The following is a 23,131-nucleotide window of genomic DNA, read 5'->3' on the forward strand; positions in this document are numbered from 1 at the left end:
CCTAAGATGAGTCTTCTCCAGCTTCCCCACTGAAGTCCTAACGCAGAGTTGAATGAACAAGGACAGGAGAGGGAAGTCGGGGAGAATTAACGAAGGCTAGAAGTGAACCCCAGGTGAAGCATGGGCCACATCTCCGGTTTCACCTTGAAAGTGGACTTGAATTGTGCACGTGTAAAGTGCAGAATATACTTACTGTTATTCACGTTCTAGACAGCTGTCCTGTGGCTTCCCGGCCTGGGCTCACCTCTACGCCCCACTAGGGGTGGGTGGGACCAACCCCTAGGGACAGGACCCAAAGCTCCTCCGGGGAGAGGCTGGGCATCTCGGGCAACCCCCCAAAATGGGGCAGAATGGGCCATGCTCCAGGACAGCCGTGTCACAACTCACCTGCCCTGCGCACCTGAGTCCTGCCCACCTTCAGGGTCCCTGATGCTGCAGCTGTCGCCCCCAAGACCAGGACAGAAAAGGAACTCAAGCAACAAGAGAAACCTTGCAGCAGGTTTAAAATATTAAAATTTTAAAACATCTTAAAATGTGATTTAAACGTTTTATAATAGGTTTAAAAACATTAAAACCCTCAGCTGAACTTCTTACTAGCCACCCTCGCTTCAGCAGCCCTTCCCGTTAATACCTGTCATGCTGGTTATGAATGGAAAAGAGGGTGCAGCAGTGGCCTGAATCAGGGCAGCGTTGGGGACAGCCATCAGTTCTAATAAGAGCATTTCCCGGGTCTCATACTTCCCTCCGGGCTGGAAGTTCTGGTTCTGTACTCAGTGGTTGGGCCTCTCTGTACACAAGTCTGTTTGGGGCCATATCAGTCTCAGTGAAAACTTGCCAAACCCTTTACAGCAAATTAAACCCTTTACAGCGAATTTTACGCCAATGACAATCTCACCAAAAAAAGACTCCAATCTTCAGGTCTTTAGCCCACTTTCTAAGATAATCCATATAGCCAGATCTCCACCTAACACATGAACCACCTCCTGGCATTTCCTGCCACAAGATGTGACTTTGGGGATTTGACCAGGGAGGAAGCTAAGAGGTCCCACCGTCCAACTTTCCTCATGGATCCCAAACGTCTGTCTGTCCAGGGTGACTACTCCAGGGTGCACGGCGGGCCGTCTGCAGCACGAGGGTCTGTGCTGCCCAGATGGCAATCGTGGGGACCCAGCCCCGGCACCTCGCCCCTCTCGGAAGCAAACAGCAAGTTCTTGACTCGGCGCCCCCGGCCTGCAGCTGCTCCCTGCAGAGTGAACCTCAAGGCTGCTGGAGATAAAGTTTCCCCGGGCCCAAGTTCCAAACTCGGCTGTTTTGTTTCTGTTAAAACGCAATTGTTTTTCTCTGGAGTGTGCCGTGACTGCTCAGCGTCAGGAAGATGTATGAAAACCTCCACTTCAATTCAGCATCCTTTTTCTCCCAGACAAACACGGTCGGATTTTAATAAATCAAAGAGCCACACTGTTTAATAAAAATTTATTGACTTACAAGTGATTATTTATCAAAAGACCATTAATAGCAGGTACCGGAATGATGTGGTACTGGGTGGTGCTGGGAGACTAATAGGAAATCAATGCAGCTGACCGGCTGGAATGCATATAAGAAGCCCACCCCCCCGACAGCCAGCGCAATTTCACCCGCAAAACACACCTGACGTTACCCCTGGTGCGATGAAAAGTTCCCCCTTTTTATTTATCGTTTACAAATGAAATGATCGATACTTTTAATCTAGAGCAAAATTTATTAACTTTCCCATCGGAGAGAGACATATTGACTGCGGGAGAGGAGGGTTAGCGCAGCGCAAGACGGATGGCGGGATGGTGGTCTCTGAGCCTGTCCAGAGGCAGTGTGTGTGCAGCTGCCCTCCCAGCCCGGGCGTCGGGCCACTCAGGGCGAGTGCGACCAGAGAAGTCAAGTCTGGCCGCCCGGGACACAAAGCAGGTGGATGGGACCTGCCATGCCGTGGACTCTGGTCATCAGGGACCGCTGGAAGCGCCATCCCCCAGACCACTGAGGTTTCGGTCAACTCCAGGAAGGAAACGGCAGGGTTTATAGACCTGGAGGACTTCCACAGGACAGCAGCGTTAGTGCCCACGGCTGGGGAGGTGCTGTCGTGAAGGGCTGAGCTGGGGTGGTGCCCGAGGGCTCGTCCCGGCCTGGTCTGGGCACTCAGGCCTCTGCGGCCCGTCCCCCCAAAACACACACACACACACACACACACACACACACACACACACACTTCACATCGGGCTGCAGGGCGGCCACCGGCAGTGGAGTCTGACCCAGTAAAGAATCAAATTCTGAAGTTGGACGTCACCTCAGACTGCTCGGCCAAGCTGAGCTCCCTGAGCCCCGGCCTGGAGACAGCCTTCTACAGAGCTTCCCGTCAGGGGGATTTTACCACCCTTTTCACAAAATTCCTTCTCCAACTAGCTGGGAAAAAAGTAGCTCAGGTTTCAGTGAAAAAAGTCTTCCCAAGATGCACAATCAAATCCACCCAGCCCCACTACCACCTAAAACCCTGGGGACTCTCTGACACGTTGTGACACTCTCCAAAAGAGTTTCACTAGCCCAATGTTCTGCAGGAAGCAAAAGGATTCAAACTCATTTATGTCTGAACCCAGATGACTTTACAGCTCAAAGTTGTCTGAACTAGGGGTTTAAAAATTACAGACATTTCAGATGTGGAAAGGGCCTTAGGGGTCACCTAGCCCAAGTCCCAAGTTATGGATCAGGAAATAGAAATAAAGCCCAAACGGCAAATGAGTAGCAGGTCTGGAAGGTGATTTGATGCTGGCCGGTACTCATCCCACTACTTAATACCACTTGGTTTCATTCCAAGACGGTCCTCCTGGGTGCTGGGGTCCCAGAAGTGAGCGTATTTTGTACATTACGTTGCTTTACGTGCTTCCTTGTTGTTATTCCTAAATGTCGGGAGGTTTAACCATACAGGACCGACTCAGTTATCCCAAATCAATTACGAATAACTGGGGGCCTGCAGGGTCCCCAATTTAAAAGGATGGAGAGGTCTGATGAGTCTGTACACTTGTAACAAGCACTAAATAAAATTTTTAGAGATTTCTATTTATAGGGGTGTAATTCACATCCTGTCTCAGCTGGTAACAGTAAAAAAAAACATTACTTAGTCTCCACAAGTACTTCTTTACATAGCAGCAATTCTAGACCAGGTTCTTGCAGTCCTCTGCTATGTCATCAGCAACAGACAGATGTGCTGAAAAGAATGAGAAAACTAAAGCCAAAATGTTTAAAAGTACCTATGAAAATTATGAAATAAATGTACTAAATGGCAGAAAGAAAAGGGAACTTTTAAAAATGGAACTTGATCTTTAAGACCAGTTTGTAAAGATTATTCCAGATAGCTTTTTTTTTTTTAAATGGTGAGTTTTTGTTTTTTAAAATTTATTTATTTTTGGCCGCCTTGGGTCTTCGTTGCTGTGCGCGGGTTTTCTCTAGTTGCGGCGAGCGGGGGCTACTCTTCGTTGCAGTGCACGGGCTTCTCATTGTGGTGGCTTCTCTTGTTGCAGAGCACGGGCTCTAGGCACGTGGGCTTCAGTAGTTGTGGCGCATGGGCTCAGTAGTTGTGGCTCGCGGGCTCCAGAGCGCAGGCTCAGTAGTTGTGGCACACAGGCTTAGTTGCTCCGCGGCATGTGGGATCTTCCCGGACCAGGGCTCGAACCCATGTCCCCTGCATTGGCAGGCAGATTCTTAACCACCGTGTCACCAGGGAAGTCCCCAGATAGCTTTTAAACACTGAACAGTACTGCCTATAAAAGACTAAGAATCACTGTTTATTCTTGCACATTTTGTGAAACAGCTCATAAGAGGCTGTTCTTACTGCCCTAACAGTGTTTTAGTTTGAGAGAAATGGACTAGAAAGAGAAACAGAGTTTCCCGCCCGCTGGCGGGGGCGGGTAGGAGGAAATGAGAGGCTACCCAGGGGGCAGGCGCAGCCGGCAGCTGGGTGGAGACTCAGCCTGAGGTCAGAAGGCCCTGGAACCAGGCTCACTGCCGCCACCTCCCCACGTGGAGGCCGGAGGGCGGCTTGGACAGCTGACTCGCCCCTGGCCGCTGCAAAACCCTGAAGGGTGTGGTGGCTGCTCTGCCAGAGCAGGGAGCGGGGAGGGACGGACAGGCAGGCGGACGGAGAAGTGGGGGGAGAGGCAGCTCTCCCCTGAGGGATGTGAATTCAGCGAGCCTTGAAGCGTAAGGGGGAGGGGGCCTGGCTTCGGACCTGCCTCCAGGTGACCACAGGCTGGCGCAGGCGGCCGGCGGCTTCCCTCCGGCTGCGTGAAGCCCACGGGGCACCCAACCCCCAAAGCCCCCGCTGCTGCCCTGTCCGCGGATTTTCTCGTCGCTTTCCCCGCCCTCACCTCCAGACCGTCTTGCACGCCCTCCACCCGCTGTCACACACCTCTAGTCCCACGGCACCCATGTGGGGAATCCCAAACCACCCAGAGCTGCGCAAACACCTAACAGGAGGGCTCTACCTTCTTCCCACCCGCGCTAGTCCGTGTTCCAGAAGCCAAGTCCCCGCGATGGCTCAAGTCAGAGAACCAGACTGCTGCTGGGAAGCGTGCTGCTCGGGCCCCCAGCCAGGGGAGGGCGCGTGAAGGAAAGGACCCCGCAATTCAGTCACCATCGAAGACAATTTTATTTACTCACAGAAACAAATCCAGAGCCCCATGGGCGGCTCCAGCTCCCCTCGTCCCGCCCCTCCCCCGCCCTGGATCCGCAACGCCGAGCTGACCGTCCTCCCCGCCCCGTGGTAGCACGTGACCTGCCACAGCAACCCGGTGAGGTAGGTGTCGCCACCACCCCCCCAGCCCAGGGGACAGCGGGGCAGCCGAGGCCGAGCTGGCAGAGTGTGGCCGGAGTGGGAGGTCCAGCGGCCCAGGCCGGGGACCGTTAGTCTGCCGAGGGCCCCTACAGACCACACGTTCTCTTCTCGAGTCTGCGGGGCCCCGAGGCTGCGCCTTCCTCGGGGCGGGCCTGGCCCGGTGAGGTCCCCGCCCGCACGCGGGCCTCGGGGACAGACCACACCCCGGGTCCCGAGTGGGGATGGCAGGCTCTGGCCCAGCACTCAGGCCGCACGGGCACGGTGGGGAGGGGACTTTAACGGCACTCCTCCCGCGGAGAAGGAACAAGAAGGCAGCTCGTCCTGGGAGCGGCCCGGGCGGCTCAAAGAAGCCCGAAGAGTCCTGTGCGCGCGGCGGCCCGCGGCGCCTGCGTCCCGGGCGGAGGTGGCCCGGCGGCAGCGCGGGCTCAGGACCGGCTCCGGTCCTCGTGGTTGCCAACAATCATCTTGCTGTACAGCTTCTGCTGCTCCTCCTTGAACGTGTCCTTCACCTTCTCCCGCTTCAGACCACCGTCCCTGACGAGAGAAGAAGTGCTGGATGCAAGAGCAGAGAAGCCCCGTTGCCGCCCCGCGCCCCGGCCAGACGTGCCCCCCACCGGCTGCCCGCGCCACTCCCGCCCGGAGAAGCCCGCCAGAGACGCAGCAGCTCCCTCATCACGGTGGCCTCGGAAACCGGCCCTGGGCCTGCGGAAACCCACCCTCTCTGCCTTACAACTCTCACCCCTGCCTTGGGGTCAGAGCTCACTCCTCTTATCCAGGGTGCTTTCTAATTGCTCACACCTGCCAAGGAGTTAAAAGTTCTTTCTGCTCAAACGTTCATCCTCACCTTACAGAAAGCAAAGGAGGCCCTGGCTTTATGGAAGGTGAGCCAAGCTTTAAGAAATACTAGGACTTATAATGAATCTGTAAAACTGATCTGCAAAATAAAATCTGTATAATTCAGATCCCGGGATTCTCCAAATTCATGCAAATGAACACAACGGAAAATACAAGTTCTTACTGCTTCGTGCTCACGGGATGGTCCTGTAAGGGAATGGAAGTAACGCAGAGTGTGGGGCTAACCACCCATCTCCTCCAATAGCCCCAAAGAAATCCTCTAAACGTGGGTTCGCTTCTTCAAAGTCTCCCCCCACCTGACGCCCCAACGCCTTGCCTGCACCCTAGAATCATCATCATCTTCGGTGACTGATGCAAAACCAAGCCCACCGCAGTCTTTCTCTTACACTTTGAGTGTGCAGGCGGGCTGGTAGGAAAAGTCTCTGGTGAAGCCCTCACCACCGGACCCGCCTTACCCTGGGAGCCCTGACACCTGCCACATCCTTTAAAATCCCCAGCAAAGGCCTCCTTTAGAAAGCAGCCACCCTTGTCTTCGTTGGGCTTCAGCGACAGGGAACGTGGGCCAGTGGCTAAACATTCAAGCCGGTCAGACCTGAGCTCAACATGCGACTCCAGGGCTTATTCTGTGGCTTTGAAAGACAGTTACTTAACCTCTCCGAGTTTCAGTTTCTCATCTGAAAAATGGCAGTAAGTTTTCCTACTCATGGAGTTACCCTGAGGGTGAGACGAGATCATCAGAGCAGCAGCAGCACTGTCTGGCACAGTTGGCGCCCAATAAATGTTAGCGTTTTTAAAAAGGGCCAAGCAGACCTAGAGACTGCCATACCGAGTGAAGTCAGTCAGACAGAGAAAGACAAATATCACGGTATCGCTTATATGTGAAATCTAAAAAAAAAATGATACAAATGAACGTATTTACAAAACAGAAGTTGAGTCAGGGATGTAGAAAACTTAACGGTTACCAAGGGGGAGAGGGGAGGGGAGGAATAAATTGGGAGACTGGGATTAACACATACACACTATGACATATAAAAGATAACTACTACGAAGAACCCACTGTATAGCACAGGGAACTCTATTCTGTGCTCTGTGGTGACCTATGTGGGAGTGGCGTCTGGAAGAGGGTGGATATACGCATATGTATGGCCGACTCACTTCGCTGTACAGCAGAAACTAACACAAGTGTAAATCAACCATACTCCAATAAAAAAATTAATTAAAAAAAAAAAGGGTTACAGGGCAATTTAAACGCCCACTCAGTCAAATGCGCTCCAGAGCTGACCCCTGCACTTAAACCTAAGGGTCCCAGGAGGGGGGATTAGCCCCCCTGACCCAGTGTTCAAGCGCATCAACCTCCTGTTAGCTGGAGTATAACCACCTCACACCCTAGCGTAAGGGTCTGCAAACTACGGCCCAAGGGCCGGATCCACCCGACGCCTGCGTCTCTAAGTGGAGTTTCACTGGCACACGGACCCACTCCTGGACTGTCTCTGGCTGCTTTCCCGCTACAATGGCAGAGTCAAGCAGTCGCACCAGAGACCACATGGCCCAGAGTCTAAAATACGTACTGACTCTTTTCAGAAAAAGTTTGCCAACTCCGGCTCTAGTAGGTAACAAGCTACAAAAAACCAAAACTGGTCTAAGGAAGGTCCAATTTGCCAAATACACAAGATGAGAGAGCCCAATGCCCGTCCGAGGTTTCCGGGTTGGCACGGAGTCCCTGCCCGCAGAGACAGGGCTGTCCCGGTGCGCAGGCGGACTGTGTCCCCAGGAAGGGGCGCCAAATCCACCGCTTCGTCCAAACATCCTAGGCTTCTGAGAGTGAGTCAAACTGCTGACTCTCCAGGACTGGTGGGCTCGCTCTCCACACCAGGGAGAGGAGGATCCTTCGTAAATGGAGTCCACCACCCAGCACCCGCTTCACACATTCACGTCCTCCTGGACTCGGCTGGTAAGATCCGGCTCGGACTCACCACAGCAGGTCCACAAGGCCTCCCTGCCTGGCAATGGCGGACTTCACCCTGTTTGCGAACTGGACGGCATCCTCCTCGGCCTCTCTGGTCATGGAAGGCAGGTACCACACGCTGCAGACGATGGCCCAGCTGGTCATCATCCTCAGCAGGTACGTCACCATCCCGTACTTGCTGCTGTTCCAGAAAGCATCACCGAACTGTGGGTCGTACTGCAAGACAAGGGAACGCCGGATGGTGAGAAATCAGGAGTTCTAACGTGTGTGCGCATCAACGGCAGCTTTGCTGAACGTCCCCGCCACGTCCGGGGCAGGGTCGGTACTAGGACGCTGCTCCCAGCCCCCTATGCGGACACTGCCGCAGGGACCCCACACCTGGGCACGTGTGACACCTAGCAACATCCACCCCCGAGCGCAGATCACTAAGGAGGACCAGCAGCTTCCTCCAAGGTCCTCCCTCTCTGAGCCAGGGGCCTGTCTCACTCACAGGTATCTATCGTCTGTTCTTCAAGTCCTCAAGCACGTCCGCAAACAGAACAGGAGCACATCCTCCAGAGATCCATGCCCCGAGTCAACAATCCCCAGCGTTTCACCCCACCTGCTCCATCAACCCCTCCCGCCACGTCACACACTCACAAAGACTTCGACACGTACCTCCCCAGAGAGAGACTTTCTTACACAACTGCCAGCTTTCAAAGATCGCTTCTGGTGCCCAGACCAAGGAGAAAACAACCAGAAAGCTCTGCTTGTGTCACAACACTTCTAACGGAGCTGCCTGTCTGTGTGAGGGGGCGGCGCTGCCCCGAGGAAGTGGCAGTGGCCACGGCGGGCGGGCGGGCGTCGGATACTGTCACCTGCCAGCCGCTCCGAGGCAGGCGAGGGCTGTGCCTCAGGGGCATTTTGTGGGCCATGTGGCCACAGCTGCGACCCTCGTTCTCCCCAAAAAGAAGAGCAAGTGCAGGTGAGCCGGGAGGGAGAGCTGCCGCAGGAAGTTACACAAGGGGCAGCAAGAGGAACCGGTCCCTGAGGAGAAAGCCTGAAAAGGGTCAGGGCTGAACTGCCACTGCACGTCTGAAGGGCTCTCAGAGACAAGCCGTCAGATGGAGTGCGTGACTGCGACGCAAAGACCCGGGACCCGAGTGAAAAAACCAAAAGAGACGCAGTTTCACGAGCGGTCTCACAGGACCCAGCTGCCACCAGTGTGGAGGACGCCCCTCCCCGGAGACCCTGGGAAGGGACACCGGCCAAGGTGCCCGAGTGCAGGTTCTTACACTTGGGGGTGAGGGGGCTCGGTTAGAACTATATGATTTTTTTCAGGCCTTTCAAGCCTAAATTTTATGATTCTCAGAATAAAAAGTAGAGAATTTTGCCTAACTGCACACCTGACTATAGAAATGAAGACATTTAGACTTAATTACAGAAACTAAAAAATCGGAATGTAACTACAGAAGGCTTAACGGGTTCGTGTTATAACACCACGAAGAAATGTGGGAGAAGAACGAGTCTTAAACAGGAGCTAGTGTGTGTGACTGGAAGAAAGTGCTGTTACAGTTTACACAGCATGATTGGAGAGAAACCTTTGCTGAGGGCTGATTCTCTATTCCATGCTGGGCAGACACCGTGGAGAGAAAAACAAGGCAAAAGTTCAAAACAGCAATACATTCCTCAAAGTCAGACAATGGCTTAATTTTGGTGGAAATGTAACAAGAGCTTTAAAACCGCTAAGGTCATACAAGTTTGGTTACCAATGACGTCTTCACAAAAACTAGAGAAGTATCTGGGAAAGCAGAAGTTCTTAATCACATGTGAGCTTTAATAAACCTGCGGGTGGAAGGAAAATTTACACGCCCGTGTTCTGGAGCGGGCATAACTGTCTAAGGGTCCATGTTCCAAAACTGGCGAAGGGCAGGCTCTCAGTGTGGTTCCCGACCAGCAGTGTCAGCAGCGCCCAGGGACGGGTCAGAAACGCAAGTTCAGAAATTCTGGGCGTGGGGCCCAACGATCTGCCTTTTCACAGCCCCACCAGGTGATGCTGATGCAGCTGCACAGAAGCGATGCTCTGGAGCGAGCAGGAAGGGCTTCTGTGCAGCAGCCGGTTTTTAATGAACACGCAGGGTGAGGCACTGGGCTCCCAGGACATTAAACTGCGGGACGGCACGCACGCAATGCAAACATCTCTCCCCGTTCCCACACCCGTGGCACACACTACGGACAGAAAGTTTTCTGCTGCTCCAGACCCAGCATCCTCAACGAATCCCGTGGGCGGCCCTGGTCCAGGGACCTGTAACTGTGCAGCCACTCCTCATTCGCCATCCCTGCCCTGGTGCTCGGCCTACCTGGGAAAGCAGCGTTCGCTTAACCAAGAAGAACCTCCTCCCCCAAAAGCACCAGCTGTGCTGCCAGGTGACAATGAGGAATATTTCTTCAGAAGCCTTTGCAGACAAAAGACGCTCGCAGAAGTATGCAGACTAAATTCTAACAACTCTGACTCACTCTTACCCCGATCTGAGACGTCAACCTAAATACTCTAAACATAGTGACAAAGGCTGTGTTTTTTTTGGAGAAAGTAGTATAACAGCATTCTTTTAGAAATAATTATGTGGATCTATTTAAAAATCAGATGGATACAAGCGTGGAGAGAGAGGAGGAGGAAAAAGGGAAACTGGCTGAGTGCGTCCCATCTTCCTAAGCGAGTTTGGACTCTCAGAGGTTCAAGTTCCTAAAAGGCGGGGCAGACTAACAGGTTCGTTTAAGGCCCCTTTACTTTCACGAGTGGCCTTCGGTCTGTCAGATGCCACGTGAGCCACAGCAGCGGGGCTGTCTCTTCCTCCAGCAGCAAGGACACATCTGCACCTACCCACCCTCACCTCTGACCGACCAAAGGCACAGACCCAGCTGGGCAGCCCCGTGCCCGCAGGAAGCCCCTCAGGTGGACTGCCTTCCATACTGGCGGGGCTTAGGAAGAAAGAGGAACCCGTGGGGGAGATGCACCAAGCTCAGGGCTCCGCAGTGTGGGCTGCTCCACGGAGAGGGGGCCCAGCTCCCCACTGCGCGTCACGGCGGCCGCGGCGATCACGTGGCCTCAGAGGGCTCGTACCTTGATCGCGACGGGGTAAACTGTGGCTCCAATTTCAAAACTTCCCTTTTTGAACATCATCACAGATGTATTGTTGATGCAGGTTCCTGAAATGCAGGAGAGAGTAAAATGCTGTTTCCTTCGGTCCTTTACCCCAGAGATTAGGAGTTCAAGGATTAAATATAATAATAAAAATCACTCTAATGGCTCTTCAAAGAGGATAAACCCGTCATCTCCCCAGCTCCTGAACGCACACTGAAAACAGATGAACAGACTACTGCGCTGCTTCCTCTTCTCTTCTTATAGGACCGTCTTCCCTGGTTCCCACGGCAGCCCAGATGAGAGGCCAGAGGCCCCGGCCGACTCGGGAGGGCCCAGGGAGGACTCCGCAAGAAGCTCGAGGAGCCCAGCAGCAACACTACAGAAGGGGCTCCCGCGGCGGGGAAGGCCACACGACGGCACTCCGAGTCCATATTCTGAATCCTCTGAGTCTTCAGTCCCACGACCAATCTAAAGGGCCCCCACGTTACTCAGTGAAGACAGGTACCCCCAACAGGGGTGAGGGCCTGGGCTCCAACACGACACTGGACTCACCCTCCTGCACGGCCTCCCCACACAGACGCTTACCCTCCGGGAAGATGAGGATGGGCAGCTTGCTTTTATCCTGCACGTGCTCGGTCAGCCTTTACAAGAGGAAAATAAAACAAAGGGTCAGACAGCCTCACGTCCGTCATCATCCAAATGCATCTATCAACACCCTGTCTAGACGTGACGCTGGATGTGGTATAAAAGCGGGTTAGCAAACACGATCCTCTCTTTTATAAACCCACGGGCTAATAGACAAAACTCCCAAGGACAGGGAACACCGGATGATTACTACTTAATGTGCACAGCTGTTCAATGAAGTACGTGAGTCTGTGCACAGGGGCCGTGGCTCAGACCTAGGACTGTCTAAAGGGCTCACCCTCCACAGAGGCCGGCAAAGAGCAGCCTCGAGAAACGCTCACCCCCGACTTCCTACAGCCATGCTGGGTGGGACCTGCAGCCCCCGAGACACAGCGCAGGCAATTCAGGGACGACCCACCATTCCTGGGGAGCGGGTCTCGGCTGAGGCTTGCTTCCTCTCAATTTACTGCAAAGCTCTCACCATCACCTGCACGTTTACTTTTTTTTTTTTAGCTGCACTCTGTTCTGTTGCTTTAAGTGTGTTTTCATTTGTGACAATGAATTCATTTTGAGATTTTCCTAGATCCCACATGCATGCCGCAACGAAGTTTGCATGCCACAACTAAGCAGCCAGCGAGCCGCAACTAAGGAGCCCGCCTGCCGCAACGAAGGAGCCCACGTGCTGCAACTAAGGAGCCGGGAAGCCGCAACTAAGACCCGGCACTACCAAATAAATATTAAAAAAGAAAAATCAAATCGCATTAAAAGTTCATATAGTGTTCATTACAATGGGTACAAGGAATAAAAAAGGTTACAAACATTACTACCTTGGGTTAGTAATAACACTAGGGTTTTGATACTTTTTATACTCCATGTTTCAAAAAAAAAACTACTATGAAAGCAGCTGGGGCTCAGTGGAGAAGGCTGTAGAGGCACAGCTTCCCCTAAGCGCAGACTGCGTGTCACTTGTTTACCTTTTAGCCACCAGGTGGCGATCCTTCACTTCCGAGCGCTCGAACCAGACGTGGGGGCAGGCCTTCACCATGGCTCTCTGGATGACGCCCATGAGGCCGCCGTGCACCTGTCCCACCTGCTCTCAGACAAAGGAGCAAGGGCAGCGAAGCCGTCCTCACGCAAGCCCCCAGGTCCCCCGAGACACGGACCCCAACCTCTCAGCCCGTAACGCTTTATCAGTAACCACAGGCTCTCACTGTTCAGAAACCACCATTAGACTCTCTGAATTTAAATTCTCCTTCTAATCAGTGATACCAGAGATGTGTAACTATTAATAAAAACACAGCTGAAAACCCTAAAACGAACCGTGAAGCGGAGCACACCTGTGTCCAAACGCCCTACCTGGGCGGATTATCCAAAGCCCCCGAGCCCAGTGCCTTCAAATCCTCCCTCCCCACTTTCACCCCTCCCCACCTTCACCCCTCCCCACCTTCACCCCCCACCTTCACCCCCCACCTTCACCCCCCACCTTCACCCCTCCCCACCTTCACTCCCCCCACCTTCACCCCTCCCCACCTTCACCCCCCCACCTTCACCCCCCCACCCTCACCCCTCCCCACCTTCACCCCCCCACCTTCACCCCCCCACCTTCACCCCCCCACCTTCACCCCTCCCCACCTTCACCCCCCACCTTCACTCCCACCTTCACCCCTCCCCACCTTCACCCCTCCCCACCTTCACTCACCCCACCTTCACCCCTCCCCACCTTCACCCCCCCACCTTCCCCCCCCCACCTTCACTCCCACCTTCACTCCTCCCCACCTTCACCCCCCCACCTTCACTCCCACCTTCACCCCTCCCCACCTTCACCCCTCCCCACCTTCACCCCCCACCTTCACCCCTCCCCGTCACCCCCCCCACCTTCACCCCCCCACCTTCACTCCCACCTTCACCCCTCCCCACCTTCACCCCTCCCCACCTTCACCCCCCCACCTTCACTCCCACCTTCACTCCTCCCCACCTTCACCCCCCCACCTTCACCCCCCCTTCACCCCCCCACCTTCACTCCCACCTTCACCCCTCCCCACCTTCACCCCTCCCCACCTTCACCCCCCCACCTTCACCCCTCCCCACCTTCACCCCCCCACCTTCACTCCCACCTTCACCCCTCCCCACCTTCACCCCTCCCCACCTTCACCCCCCCACCTTCACCCCTCCCCACCTTCACCCCCCCACCTTCACCCCTCCCCACCTTCACCCCCCCACCTTCACTCCCACCTTCACCCCTCCCCACCTTCACCCCTCCCCACCTTCACCCCCCCCTTCACCCCTCCCCACCTTCACCCCTCCCCACCTTCACCCCTCCCCACCTTCACCCCCCCTTCACCCCTCCCCACCTTCACCCCTCCCCATCTTCACTCCCCCCACCTTCACCCCTCCCCACCTTCAACCCTCCCCACCTTCACTCCCCCCACCTTCACCCCCCCCACCTTCACCCCTCCCCACCTTCACCCCTCCCCACCTTCACTCCCCCCACCTTCACCCCCCCACCTTCACCCCTCCCCACCTTCAACCCTCCCCACCTTCACCCCTCCCCACCTTCACCCCTCCCCACGCTGCTCACTCTGCTCACAACATCCAGGTCCCAAGGAGTCCCCAAGGCCACAGTAACAAAGGCAACAACCTAGGTCAGGCCCGTGTATAAAAACGTGCTTACCTGTTCACACCCTTAAGAAAGAGCTCCCAGCCCTGACCAGCCTAAAGGAGCGACAGAGAGAGGCCTTACCATGGCGTAATAGCCGTCACTGGCCAAAATGATGACGTCAATGGGAGACGTATGATTGGCCACACAGATGCCGCCGTTTCTAGGCCGGTTCTTCCTGTGTTTAAATTGTAGGCAAAGCAACAAAAATCAGTGTGAAGCAATTCATCTGGAACTCACGCCTGGCCTCGGCAGCTTCCTAACGGCTCTAACGACGCTCTGAGGGCCCACGGGCCGGCTGCCAGCCCCTCGTGTTCCGCCAGCGCCACCCCTCTGTCCCATCCCGAGCCCCCTCACCTGTCGTGGTAGGTAATGATGGCCGTCAGGGCTCGTACGCAGATGCGATAGCACATTAGGTGAACGTGCTTACTCAGGAACTCCTTAAACCTGCGACAACAGGACAGAGGTTTGTTTTTATTTTTCATACATACAGGAAGACAGGAAAAGGTGTGAGTCCAACCATCTAACCATCACTGCCTACGGCCTTTATGACTGCCAAGTATTTTTATAAATGTTAGTGTTTATGGTAAAACTCGGTATTAGCATCTTTCTGTCTACAGATAAAGAAAGAAAGAAATGATGAGGGCTACTCAAATTCACCTAAGGTAATGGGCTTAGAATTCACAGCCCTAGAATTTCCAGCACACCTGAGTCTCCTAGATTCCTTTCCTTCTTGCTGGTCAACACCCAGAGGCAGGGCAAAGGCCAGAGAGTCAAATCTCCCCACCAGCCCGGGGAAAAGAGAGGTTTGCCAGCCCCATAACTTAGCAGAAGGAGCCAATTTCTCTTACTAAAAAAAAAAAAAAAAAAAGCGAATAAACAAAAAGGCCCTACCTACACGTCTTATCCTCTTACCAATTCATCAACACAGTAGAATGCTGAAAACTCAACAACATGCTATAAAACCTGCTAGCCCTGGACTCTACGGGCTTGTGGTTTCTCCCTTTTGCCTTTAAAATGGGAAGAGTGTGAGGGCTGGAGGGCAAAAAGAACACAGTCACAGATCAAGATCAGTTGGAAAAAAACTTTCCTGCCTGTGTCATTGCTGTCGTTGGGTTACTTTCTCCCTCTAAGAGTCTGTGGTTTGGGCTACGCCCGAAGAAGTGGCCTGGCCTTCAAGATGGGAGCCGTCCCCCAGTACCTGTAGACTCGGATGCCCGCGCTCTGCTCACCTCCCGTTTGGCAGGTATCCCACCACCGTTGTGCCCACCACCAGGAGGCTAATCCCCGTGAAAGCAAGAGCTATCCTGTAACGAGAAGACAAGTTACAACACAGCAGACAAATCTGTGCCCCGAGTACAGAACTGGACGTGTGAAAACGGAAGTGGGCATCACGAAAACTCCCCGCAAGATCTGATCACCTGGACCCAGACAGGAGTCCTGGTCCCTAGAAACGCGGCCAGGCCTATCAGAACCAGAGGGCGTTCTGCTTCCAGAGTGGCAGGACACCATGGATTTGGCGTTCAGCCGACACCCTCTCCGCAGGCAGTGGCAGCAGCCAGAAGGATGGGACGGTCTACTGATGGCTGCGCCGCCCTCAGGCACCTGCTGCCCTGTGGTCTTACCCTTCCCTTTGGCTTAAAACCCTGGCAGAAGCCCAGCTTCGCTGTGAAGCAATAGGAAGTAGGGCCCGAGGTACCAGCAGCCGGCAAGACATACTCAGAATAGCCCGTGGTACAGAGACACTGGGAGATCAATACCGCCTCTGTCCTGGAGAGGAAGCTGCAGGAACAGCATCAGCCAGGCCCGGGGAGGGGTGGCCAGAAGAACATCGTGTTCCCCGTCCCTGTGTTTAGTCAGTCCAGACAAGCAATTTGTCTTTGAGAAACCCAGCTACGTCTGATACGCAGACAATCCGAGGGCCCTTAAAGGACAAGCCCCGGTGCAGCCTTCTGAGAGCCAGATGGCCTGGCCGGGGACAGAACGGTACTGTCCTCCTCTCTAAAGCGGGAGAGCGAAGCGGAGGGGCCGGGGGCATGGGCGGGCAGATCAGGCGTCGGGCTAGGCCCTGCCTCACCTGAGGGGCAGGAGGAAGCAGTACCGAATCAGCACTCCTAAGCCCCAGAGCACCGTGAGCCGAAGGCTGATGTACTGGAAGTTATAATTGGTCCTGCTCAGCAAGTTCCAGGACTCCAACTCCTCTGCCGAGAACCTCTTTGTCACCTCATCGTCCATAATGGTCTCCACCCCTTTCCGGCAGAAGTAGAAAATGTCAGAGAGCTCAAACTCGAGAGTGTTGTCCAGAGCCTTACTGCTACCGCTCCGGCGAATTTCTTTGATCTCTTCTTCTAGTGACGTGGGCTCTTTTGCAATGATTCCTGCAAGAGAACAGCCGGTCAAGCGGCCCGCTGGGAATGCTCGAGGTGCTCAGCAGTGGCGAGTGGGGGCGGGGCGAAAGCGCGCAGGCACGTGGTTCCGGGGGGCCGCTGGGGAGGGGACGGAGACCCCGCCTTACCGTTGGTGTAGGGCTTGTAGAGCTGGTGGTTCCTCTCCTTGGCTCCTCGCTCCATCCTCAAGGTCGCCCACTGCGGAGGGAAGAGCCACACACCGCGATGAGCCCCCTTCTCGCTCGGGGGCACCTCCACTTCCGTTCCGTGCCAGCCTCAAGCCCGGTCCCCAGAGAGCGGACTGCGGCCGAGAGCGCACTGGTTCTGGAAGGAAACTCGGAGCCCTCTCCTCCTAGAGCACACCCGTCCCAGATAACCTGGACCGAAAGCCACGTCCCCGGCGGGCACGAGCTGGGAACTAGGGCTGGGCTGAGCTGCTCGGGCCTCGCCTCTCATGGCCTCCTGGGTCCTTAAGGAGCCGACAGTCCACGGACCTCAGGGTTCCTTCGTTTCTGCCAAACAGCAGCGCTTCACCAACAGCAAAACCAAGCACGTTTTAAGCTTCTGCCCGCCACCTGGTGCTGCCTGCCTCCCAAATTATTCCAAGAAAGCAACAATTTTAGTTTTCAAGTCGATAAAGGGTTTAAATAATATATATGTCTGGACTGCCCATTCACCCTCTGAGTAACCTCTAACAGGAGACCCCACAAACTTGACACAGAAAGCCTGAGAGTAGCTTAGTGGTTTAAAAAAAAAAAAAAAAAAAAGTGTTAAAAAAACAGTATTTGGAGATAAAAAACAAAAACAAAAACAAAACTAGGTTCAAATCCCAAGTTTGACAGTTATGCTGTGTCTCTTAAGCAACTCATTCCAACACTCTGGATGCTGCTCTTCTCTATCCACAAAACAGGATGATGGTCCTTCAACGTCCTACTTCACGAGGATCCAATGAGACCACATGTGACAGAACTCGGGAAACGGCAAACCCCCCGAATTGTCCTCAGTACCACTGAAATAATATGGGCTCCAGGAAAGTGAGGCTCTTCCTAGATCCTCCCTTCCTTCATTAAGATCCTTTCAGCTGTCTTAAGAGAGCCAGAGGCTGGGTCCCTCCTGCTCTCACATGCTGAGAGGCGAACACACGAGCTCCCGTCCGCCCTCCTGCAATGTGGTACCGCAGAACACAAAGTTATGACTGCGGTGAGTCAAGGAAGCAGAACGGACATTTTAAAAGGTGTGTTTTCAAACTTCTGTTTCCACAGTTCTGCAAGGTAGAAAAGAACCCCGTCATTCCATGACGCAGCAGGATCCACACGGCACAAAGCCTCTGGTGAGATTCTGCTGGCAGAGCCTGAAGTGTTAGCAAGGCAGCAGAGCCAGAAGCAGGACACGAGCTTAATCAGCCGTCTGACCTCATCTGGAAATTTCTTCAAACACCACTGTCTAGAGAAAACAGAGCTTACAGAGTCACCAAGTTAAAGGTCTAAGGCAGGAAAACTCACACAGCCCATTTCAGGTAGTTAACCCTTGATGGCTTCTGGCACAGGTGATTTCCTTCTAGAAGAAAATGTAAACTTAGCTCCTACAATGGAGGAAGACGAAGTCCATCTGGGAATGCCATCGAGGGAAGAGGTGGCTAAGGGGCGAGAGAGCTCACAACAAGCCTGGCACACCAGAGCTGAGGGTTGCCCGTTCTGGCCAGGACTCTGCACTGGAGCTGCAAGGCACAGAGCCAGAGAAGCTTGGTTCTGTATTGACACTTCTGATACTTGGATCCGATTTTAACGGGCAGTGAGCACCTGCTTTCAGGCCGCTGGAGCACTACGACTCACCGTCTGTGAGGACTGCCTCACGACGGAATGTGCAGGAAGGCTGTGGTTTCTGTTTTAACTGGAAAGGTGCTGGTTTCATGAGATTCCAGTCCCCTAGCTCTGTCATACACATCCTCCTGCCCTCCCGCTTTGTACTTTAGCTTTACTTTTCCAAACTTCAGGCACATCACAAAATGTCTCTGCGTTGAGGAGAGAACTGTCCAAGGTCAGCAAAGCAGGGGAAGAGCGCCGGGCGGGGCTGCCAGGGGCCAGCGCTCGAGATGGGCTGCTCCGCCTTGCTGCGGTGACTTGGTGCGGTGACTCATGGGAGGGCAACGGAGCCAGCGGCACTGAGAGCTACGCACCTGGCTTCCCTGGCTTCACTTCAAGGAGCACCGCGTCCAGACACCCAGAATAAAAGCGAGAGCTCCAGGTTCAGAGGTCATTTCCCCACAAGCCCCCTCCCTTCCTTTGATCCGGGATGTTCAGGACCAGATTACTTAATTATTCCCTTTTCAGCATCTCCCAGACAGAGACTGTTAGGGGCAAGGATAATGCCGCACTCGAGCTAACAGTAAACCCACCACAGCCCTCGCAGGTGAACAACGCAGGCCCAGCCCCGAGAGGTGTGGGCGGCGCCACGGTGCATCTTTGCTGCTTGCTCACTCTGTTGAGCACTGCGGGTTAGGGACCGAGCACACGGGGAAGGCCTGACAGTCTCTGCAGCACTCATCTCAGCGGAGACCCGCCCCTCTTCTCAGCCAGCCTCCACCGCGCTTCGCACGACCACACCAGAGACACCCAAAGAACCAGACCCCAGAGGCCAGGCTCCCAGCACCCGTCACCATCCTCTGCCCAGGCAGCGACAACATCTCTCCCTGCTTCAGCGGGAATCTCTCAGTAGCTACTGTCAAATCAACAATCCTGACTGCACAGCGGCGTCAACCTCACGTTTCCAATCACCTGCTGGTCATGACCGCGTGCAAGTCCCCGCATCCTCACACCCGGCCTGAGAGTGAGAGGCAGCCGCACACACCCGACCCCAACGTGCTCCCCTCCGCCCGGCCCTCCTCCCACGGTCCCCAAGCTTCCCCGCCCGAGAAGGGTCCTCCCTGGATGCCAGTGTCAGGCCACCCCTTTGTCCACCCGCTGCTTCTCCTACCTACAGCTCTCTCCCCCGCCTTCCTCGCTCCAAGCCATCTGGACACGCGCTCCCGTCTCACCATGCAACAGCTGGATTTATAGGCCACCTCATCCCCTCCAGGCACCCAAAGGCTCTTCTCTTCTGAACTAGGTACTGTCTCTAAACCAGACTGCAATTTCTCGTCTCTACCCACTGCACTTCTAGAATGCTTTCTCCCTTTTAAGATCCAGTTCAAAGGCCAAATCTTACATGAAATGCTACCTACCCAATTCCTGCAGTCACAGTTCGTCTCCGCCTGTGTATTTTAACTGGCGTCACATTCTGAATTAGTTCTGTATGCAGATATCTGTCTTTCCTACTAAACTACAACTGCCTCGAGGGGCAGGAGCCAGAACCCACCCATACCCACGGTCCAGCAGAATCTGACCAAGCGCCCTGCACTTCGCAGGCAGTAGATAAGGGCTGCATTTAATTCACCAGCTCCCAATATTTCTCTTCATCAAGGTCTCCGTATGAAAGACAGACCTGAACCTAAAACCACTTCCTAGCACCCTCCCCGCCATAATCCCACTCTCTTCTCCTTCAGTTCAGCCTTTAAGCTACTCCCGGTGATGCTGGGACGGGGGGCAGGGGCACGGACCGCACCCATGTGAAGGAGGCATTACTGCTCCCACTCCCTGGAGGATGACGTAGATTGCAGGGTCTGGGGACTTCGGTCAAGTTTCAGAGTTGGTAAAGAACCCTCAAAAAAGTCACGCCTATCCCACCACGATCCCGCGACCTGTCCAGTCTCTTCAGCCTCCTCACAACCATCACTGGTTTCCAACCCATTCTGCTGTGGAGCTTAACGTCACTTATTACAGCTGGCCCATCTTCTCTGACCTGACCTGATCAACCCCCTTCACATCAGGCAAGAAAACTCAAGTCGTTGTTTTTTTTTTTCTTTCATCTTTCTCCTTTATACCCAGGCTTTCTTCTCTCCTTTTCCAAATCATTCTCAACTCAGTTGGAAGTCCACTCCTAGGAATTCTACCCGAAACAATACCATCATTGCTGTACAGAGGGTACATCTGAAGCACAAACACTAAGATAACTAAAGTACTTTAAGTAACACGCTGCCCTCCGCACACGACCGTCTCCCGCAACTCAGCATTAAAAGGACCTGCACCGAGCTGTCTTCCAGGAGGAAAGACCTGGAGGACCCGCCCACGCACACATCCCCCCTTGGCAGGTACCCCAAGGTTCCTTTATATGGAGAGATGAGCTGATCGTGGGAAACCATCTGTCAAGCTGCGCCGACCCAGGTCCCCCCAAAGCAAGGTGTGTGTACTGCATGGACTACCAGACATCCAGCTGGAATCACCTTTATGAAGATTACCTACTAAGCTGTAAAACCGGCTTACAAGATCCCAAAAGAAAATGTAGACATAAAATTAAATGTACATGCCATTAACACAGCCATAAAATATTGCCAAGACTGAAAGGTAACAAAAAAATTTTTAAGGTGTTGTCAGCTGTGAGACATGAATGAATGTTTAAAATTCTTTACTATTACATTATTTGTCTGGTCATCTACTGCTGTGTAACAAACCACCCCATAATACTGGCTTAAAATACCACCACCATTTATTCTGCTCATGAATCTGCAAACTGCACAGGGTCCGGCATCGGCTGGGTGTCAGCTGATGCTGGTTGTCACAGCTCCCCTGGGACTGGGAGCTGGAACACCTATACGGGGCCTAGGCTTCCTCACAAAGTGGCAGCCGGGCTCCAGGGGCAAGTATCCAGAGGCAGGCGGAAGTTATACTGTCACTTCTAACCTAACCTCACACGTCACACAGCGTCATGGCCACCACATTCTATATGTTAGAAACGAGTCACCAAGGCAGATCCCCAACTCAAGAGGAGGGTAATCAGACTCCACCTTTTGATGGTAGATGTTAGAATCACTTGGGGAGCTTTTTAAAAATGCTCACCCAAACCAATTAAATCAGAATTTCTGGGGAGATTCTAGTGCTCCCAAACAAGTATTTTTTAAACACTCCCCAGGTGATTCAGATGTGTAGTTAGGAAGAGACCCACGGAATTAAGATGATCTCTGAGCTTCCTTCCAACTGCAAAATTACATATAGTACCCCAGTTTAGGAAGGGATGACGAGGATAAAAAAGGCAAAATAAAGGTCTCGTCTTTATTAAAAAGCACCCACGAGTATAGGTGTATTTTATTTTATTTTATTTTTTTAAATTTATTTATTTTTTATTTTTGGCTGTGTTGGGTCTTCGTTGCTGCGTGCAGGCTTTTCTCGGGTTGTGGCGAGCGGGGGCTACTCTTCGTTGCGGTGTGTGGGCTTCTCATTGCGGTGGCTTCTCTTGTTGCGGAGCTCTAGGCGTGCGGGCTTCAGCAGTTGTGGCACACGGGCTCAGCAGTTGTGGCTCACGGGCTCTAGAGCGCATGCTCAGTAGTTGTGGTGCACGGGCTTAGTTGCTCTGCGGCAACTAAGGGCCTCCCTGGTGGTGCAGTGGTTAAGAATCCGCCTGCCAATGCAGGGGACACGGGTTTGAGCCCTGGTCCGGGAAGATCCCACATGCTGCCAAGCGGCTAAGCCCATACGCCACGACTGCTGAGCCTGCACTCTGGAGCCCGTGAGCCACAACTGCTGAGGCCCACATGCCTACAGCCCGTGCTCCACCACGGGGGAAGCCACTGCAATGGGAAGCCCGCGCACTGCAGCAAAGAGTAGCCCCCGCTCACCGCAGCTGGAGGGAGCCCACGCTCAGCAACGAACGCAGCCAAAAATAAATTAATTAAAAAGGAAAAAAAAAAGATTACCTGTCCCATGGATTGGCCCAAAAATATATAATTATAATCGACATTAAAAGCCACAAGAATGTACATCTGAAAAACACAGTCAACAGTAATAAGGATTTACTTGGCTATGAACTTTAAAATACTAATTTGAGGGGACATTTTCAAAATGGAATAGGGAATGCATATGGATTCTAGGTCTTTTGTTCCACCCAAAGTGATCCAAATTTTAAAAATTTAGCTACTACCAAAGAACTCTGGTCTGATTACTCCTATTTTTATGTTTTAAGAATAAGTACTTCCATAGGTCTATGAATTAATCACTTGCTTATAAACTTGAATAAAAGCTAGACATCACTCACTGTTGTCTCCTAGAAGTTTACCAGCTGTTCTACTCACTCTATACTGATGTACGGTTTTCAGTGGCAAACGGGCATGGGTAGTTACGTGGTTCACAGGAACCCTGGGTTCTACTGAAGATTTTCAGGGACTGAAGTTTAAGAAAATTACATTTCCTGATTAATTAAAACAAACACTAAAGACTGACGAGATTACTACTTCTCAAACTTTACTGTGCACCTGGGGCTCGCTGGAATGCTGATCCTAATTCAGTGGGTCTGGAGGGGGCCTGTGACCTGCATTTCTAACCAGTCTTGGGTGACACTCAGCTGCTGGTCTCAGAGCACTCTCTGAGTAGCAAGACAACCCCAGAGGCCATAGGTAGGGCTCAGGAATCTTACGGTTGAACCTAAGTACTTAAGTAAGTACAAGCGCACCACAGCAGCATTACGGACAGCAGCCGGAAGGTGAAAATGGCCCGTCAATGGATGAATGGATAAGCGGATTATGGTACAGACACACAGTGGAATATTACTCGGCCATAAAAACCAAAGTACTGAAACATGT

At 53.4% G+C, this 23,131-nt stretch overlaps 1 protein-coding gene and 1 long non-coding RNA gene across 8 annotated transcripts in view; one reads left to right on the plus strand and one right to left on the minus strand.

Annotated features, from left to right (window-relative positions):
• Positions 1 to 4,645: 4,645 nt before the first annotated feature.
• The window catches only part of GPAT4 (glycerol-3-phosphate acyltransferase 4), a 32,571-nt gene continuing 14,085 nt past the window's right edge, over positions 4,646 to 23,131 (minus strand). For 5 of the 7 annotated variants that reach the window (XM_082444357.1, XM_082444355.1, XM_082444353.1 and 2 more), the window contains 10 exons: positions 16,593 to 16,662; positions 16,155 to 16,455; positions 15,310 to 15,384; positions 14,435 to 14,524; positions 14,162 to 14,255; positions 12,396 to 12,511; positions 11,383 to 11,438; positions 10,777 to 10,862; positions 7,684 to 7,892; positions 4,646 to 5,389 (listed from right to left, as the gene is read on the minus strand). In XM_082444357.1, coding sequence (XP_082300483.1) covers positions 5,281 to 5,389; positions 7,684 to 7,892; positions 10,777 to 10,862; positions 11,383 to 11,438; positions 12,396 to 12,511; positions 14,162 to 14,255; positions 14,435 to 14,524; positions 15,310 to 15,384; positions 16,155 to 16,455; positions 16,593 to 16,662 — 1,206 coding nt within the window. In that variant the 3' untranslated portion in view covers positions 4,646 to 5,280. Of the gene's footprint in view, positions 5,390 to 7,683; positions 7,893 to 10,776; positions 10,863 to 11,382; positions 11,439 to 12,395; positions 12,512 to 14,161; positions 14,256 to 14,434; positions 14,525 to 15,309; positions 15,385 to 16,154; positions 16,456 to 16,592; positions 16,663 to 17,587; positions 17,608 to 23,131 lie in introns of those variants that run through there. The other 2 variants (XM_082444359.1, XM_082444358.1) reach the window with 2 other exon arrangements.
• LOC309651539 lies at positions 17,735 to 21,956 on the plus strand. The gene is made up of 2 exons (XR_014258218.1): positions 17,735 to 21,808; positions 21,867 to 21,956. It is a non-coding gene; the product is annotated as an uncharacterized lncRNA (long non-coding RNA).

The sequence above is a fragment of the Balaenoptera physalus genome (assembly GCF_965194825.1).
Source record: "Balaenoptera physalus genome assembly, chromosome: 21".
In the NCBI taxonomy this organism is placed as follows: Eukaryota; Metazoa; Chordata; class Mammalia; order Artiodactyla; family Balaenopteridae; genus Balaenoptera; species Balaenoptera physalus.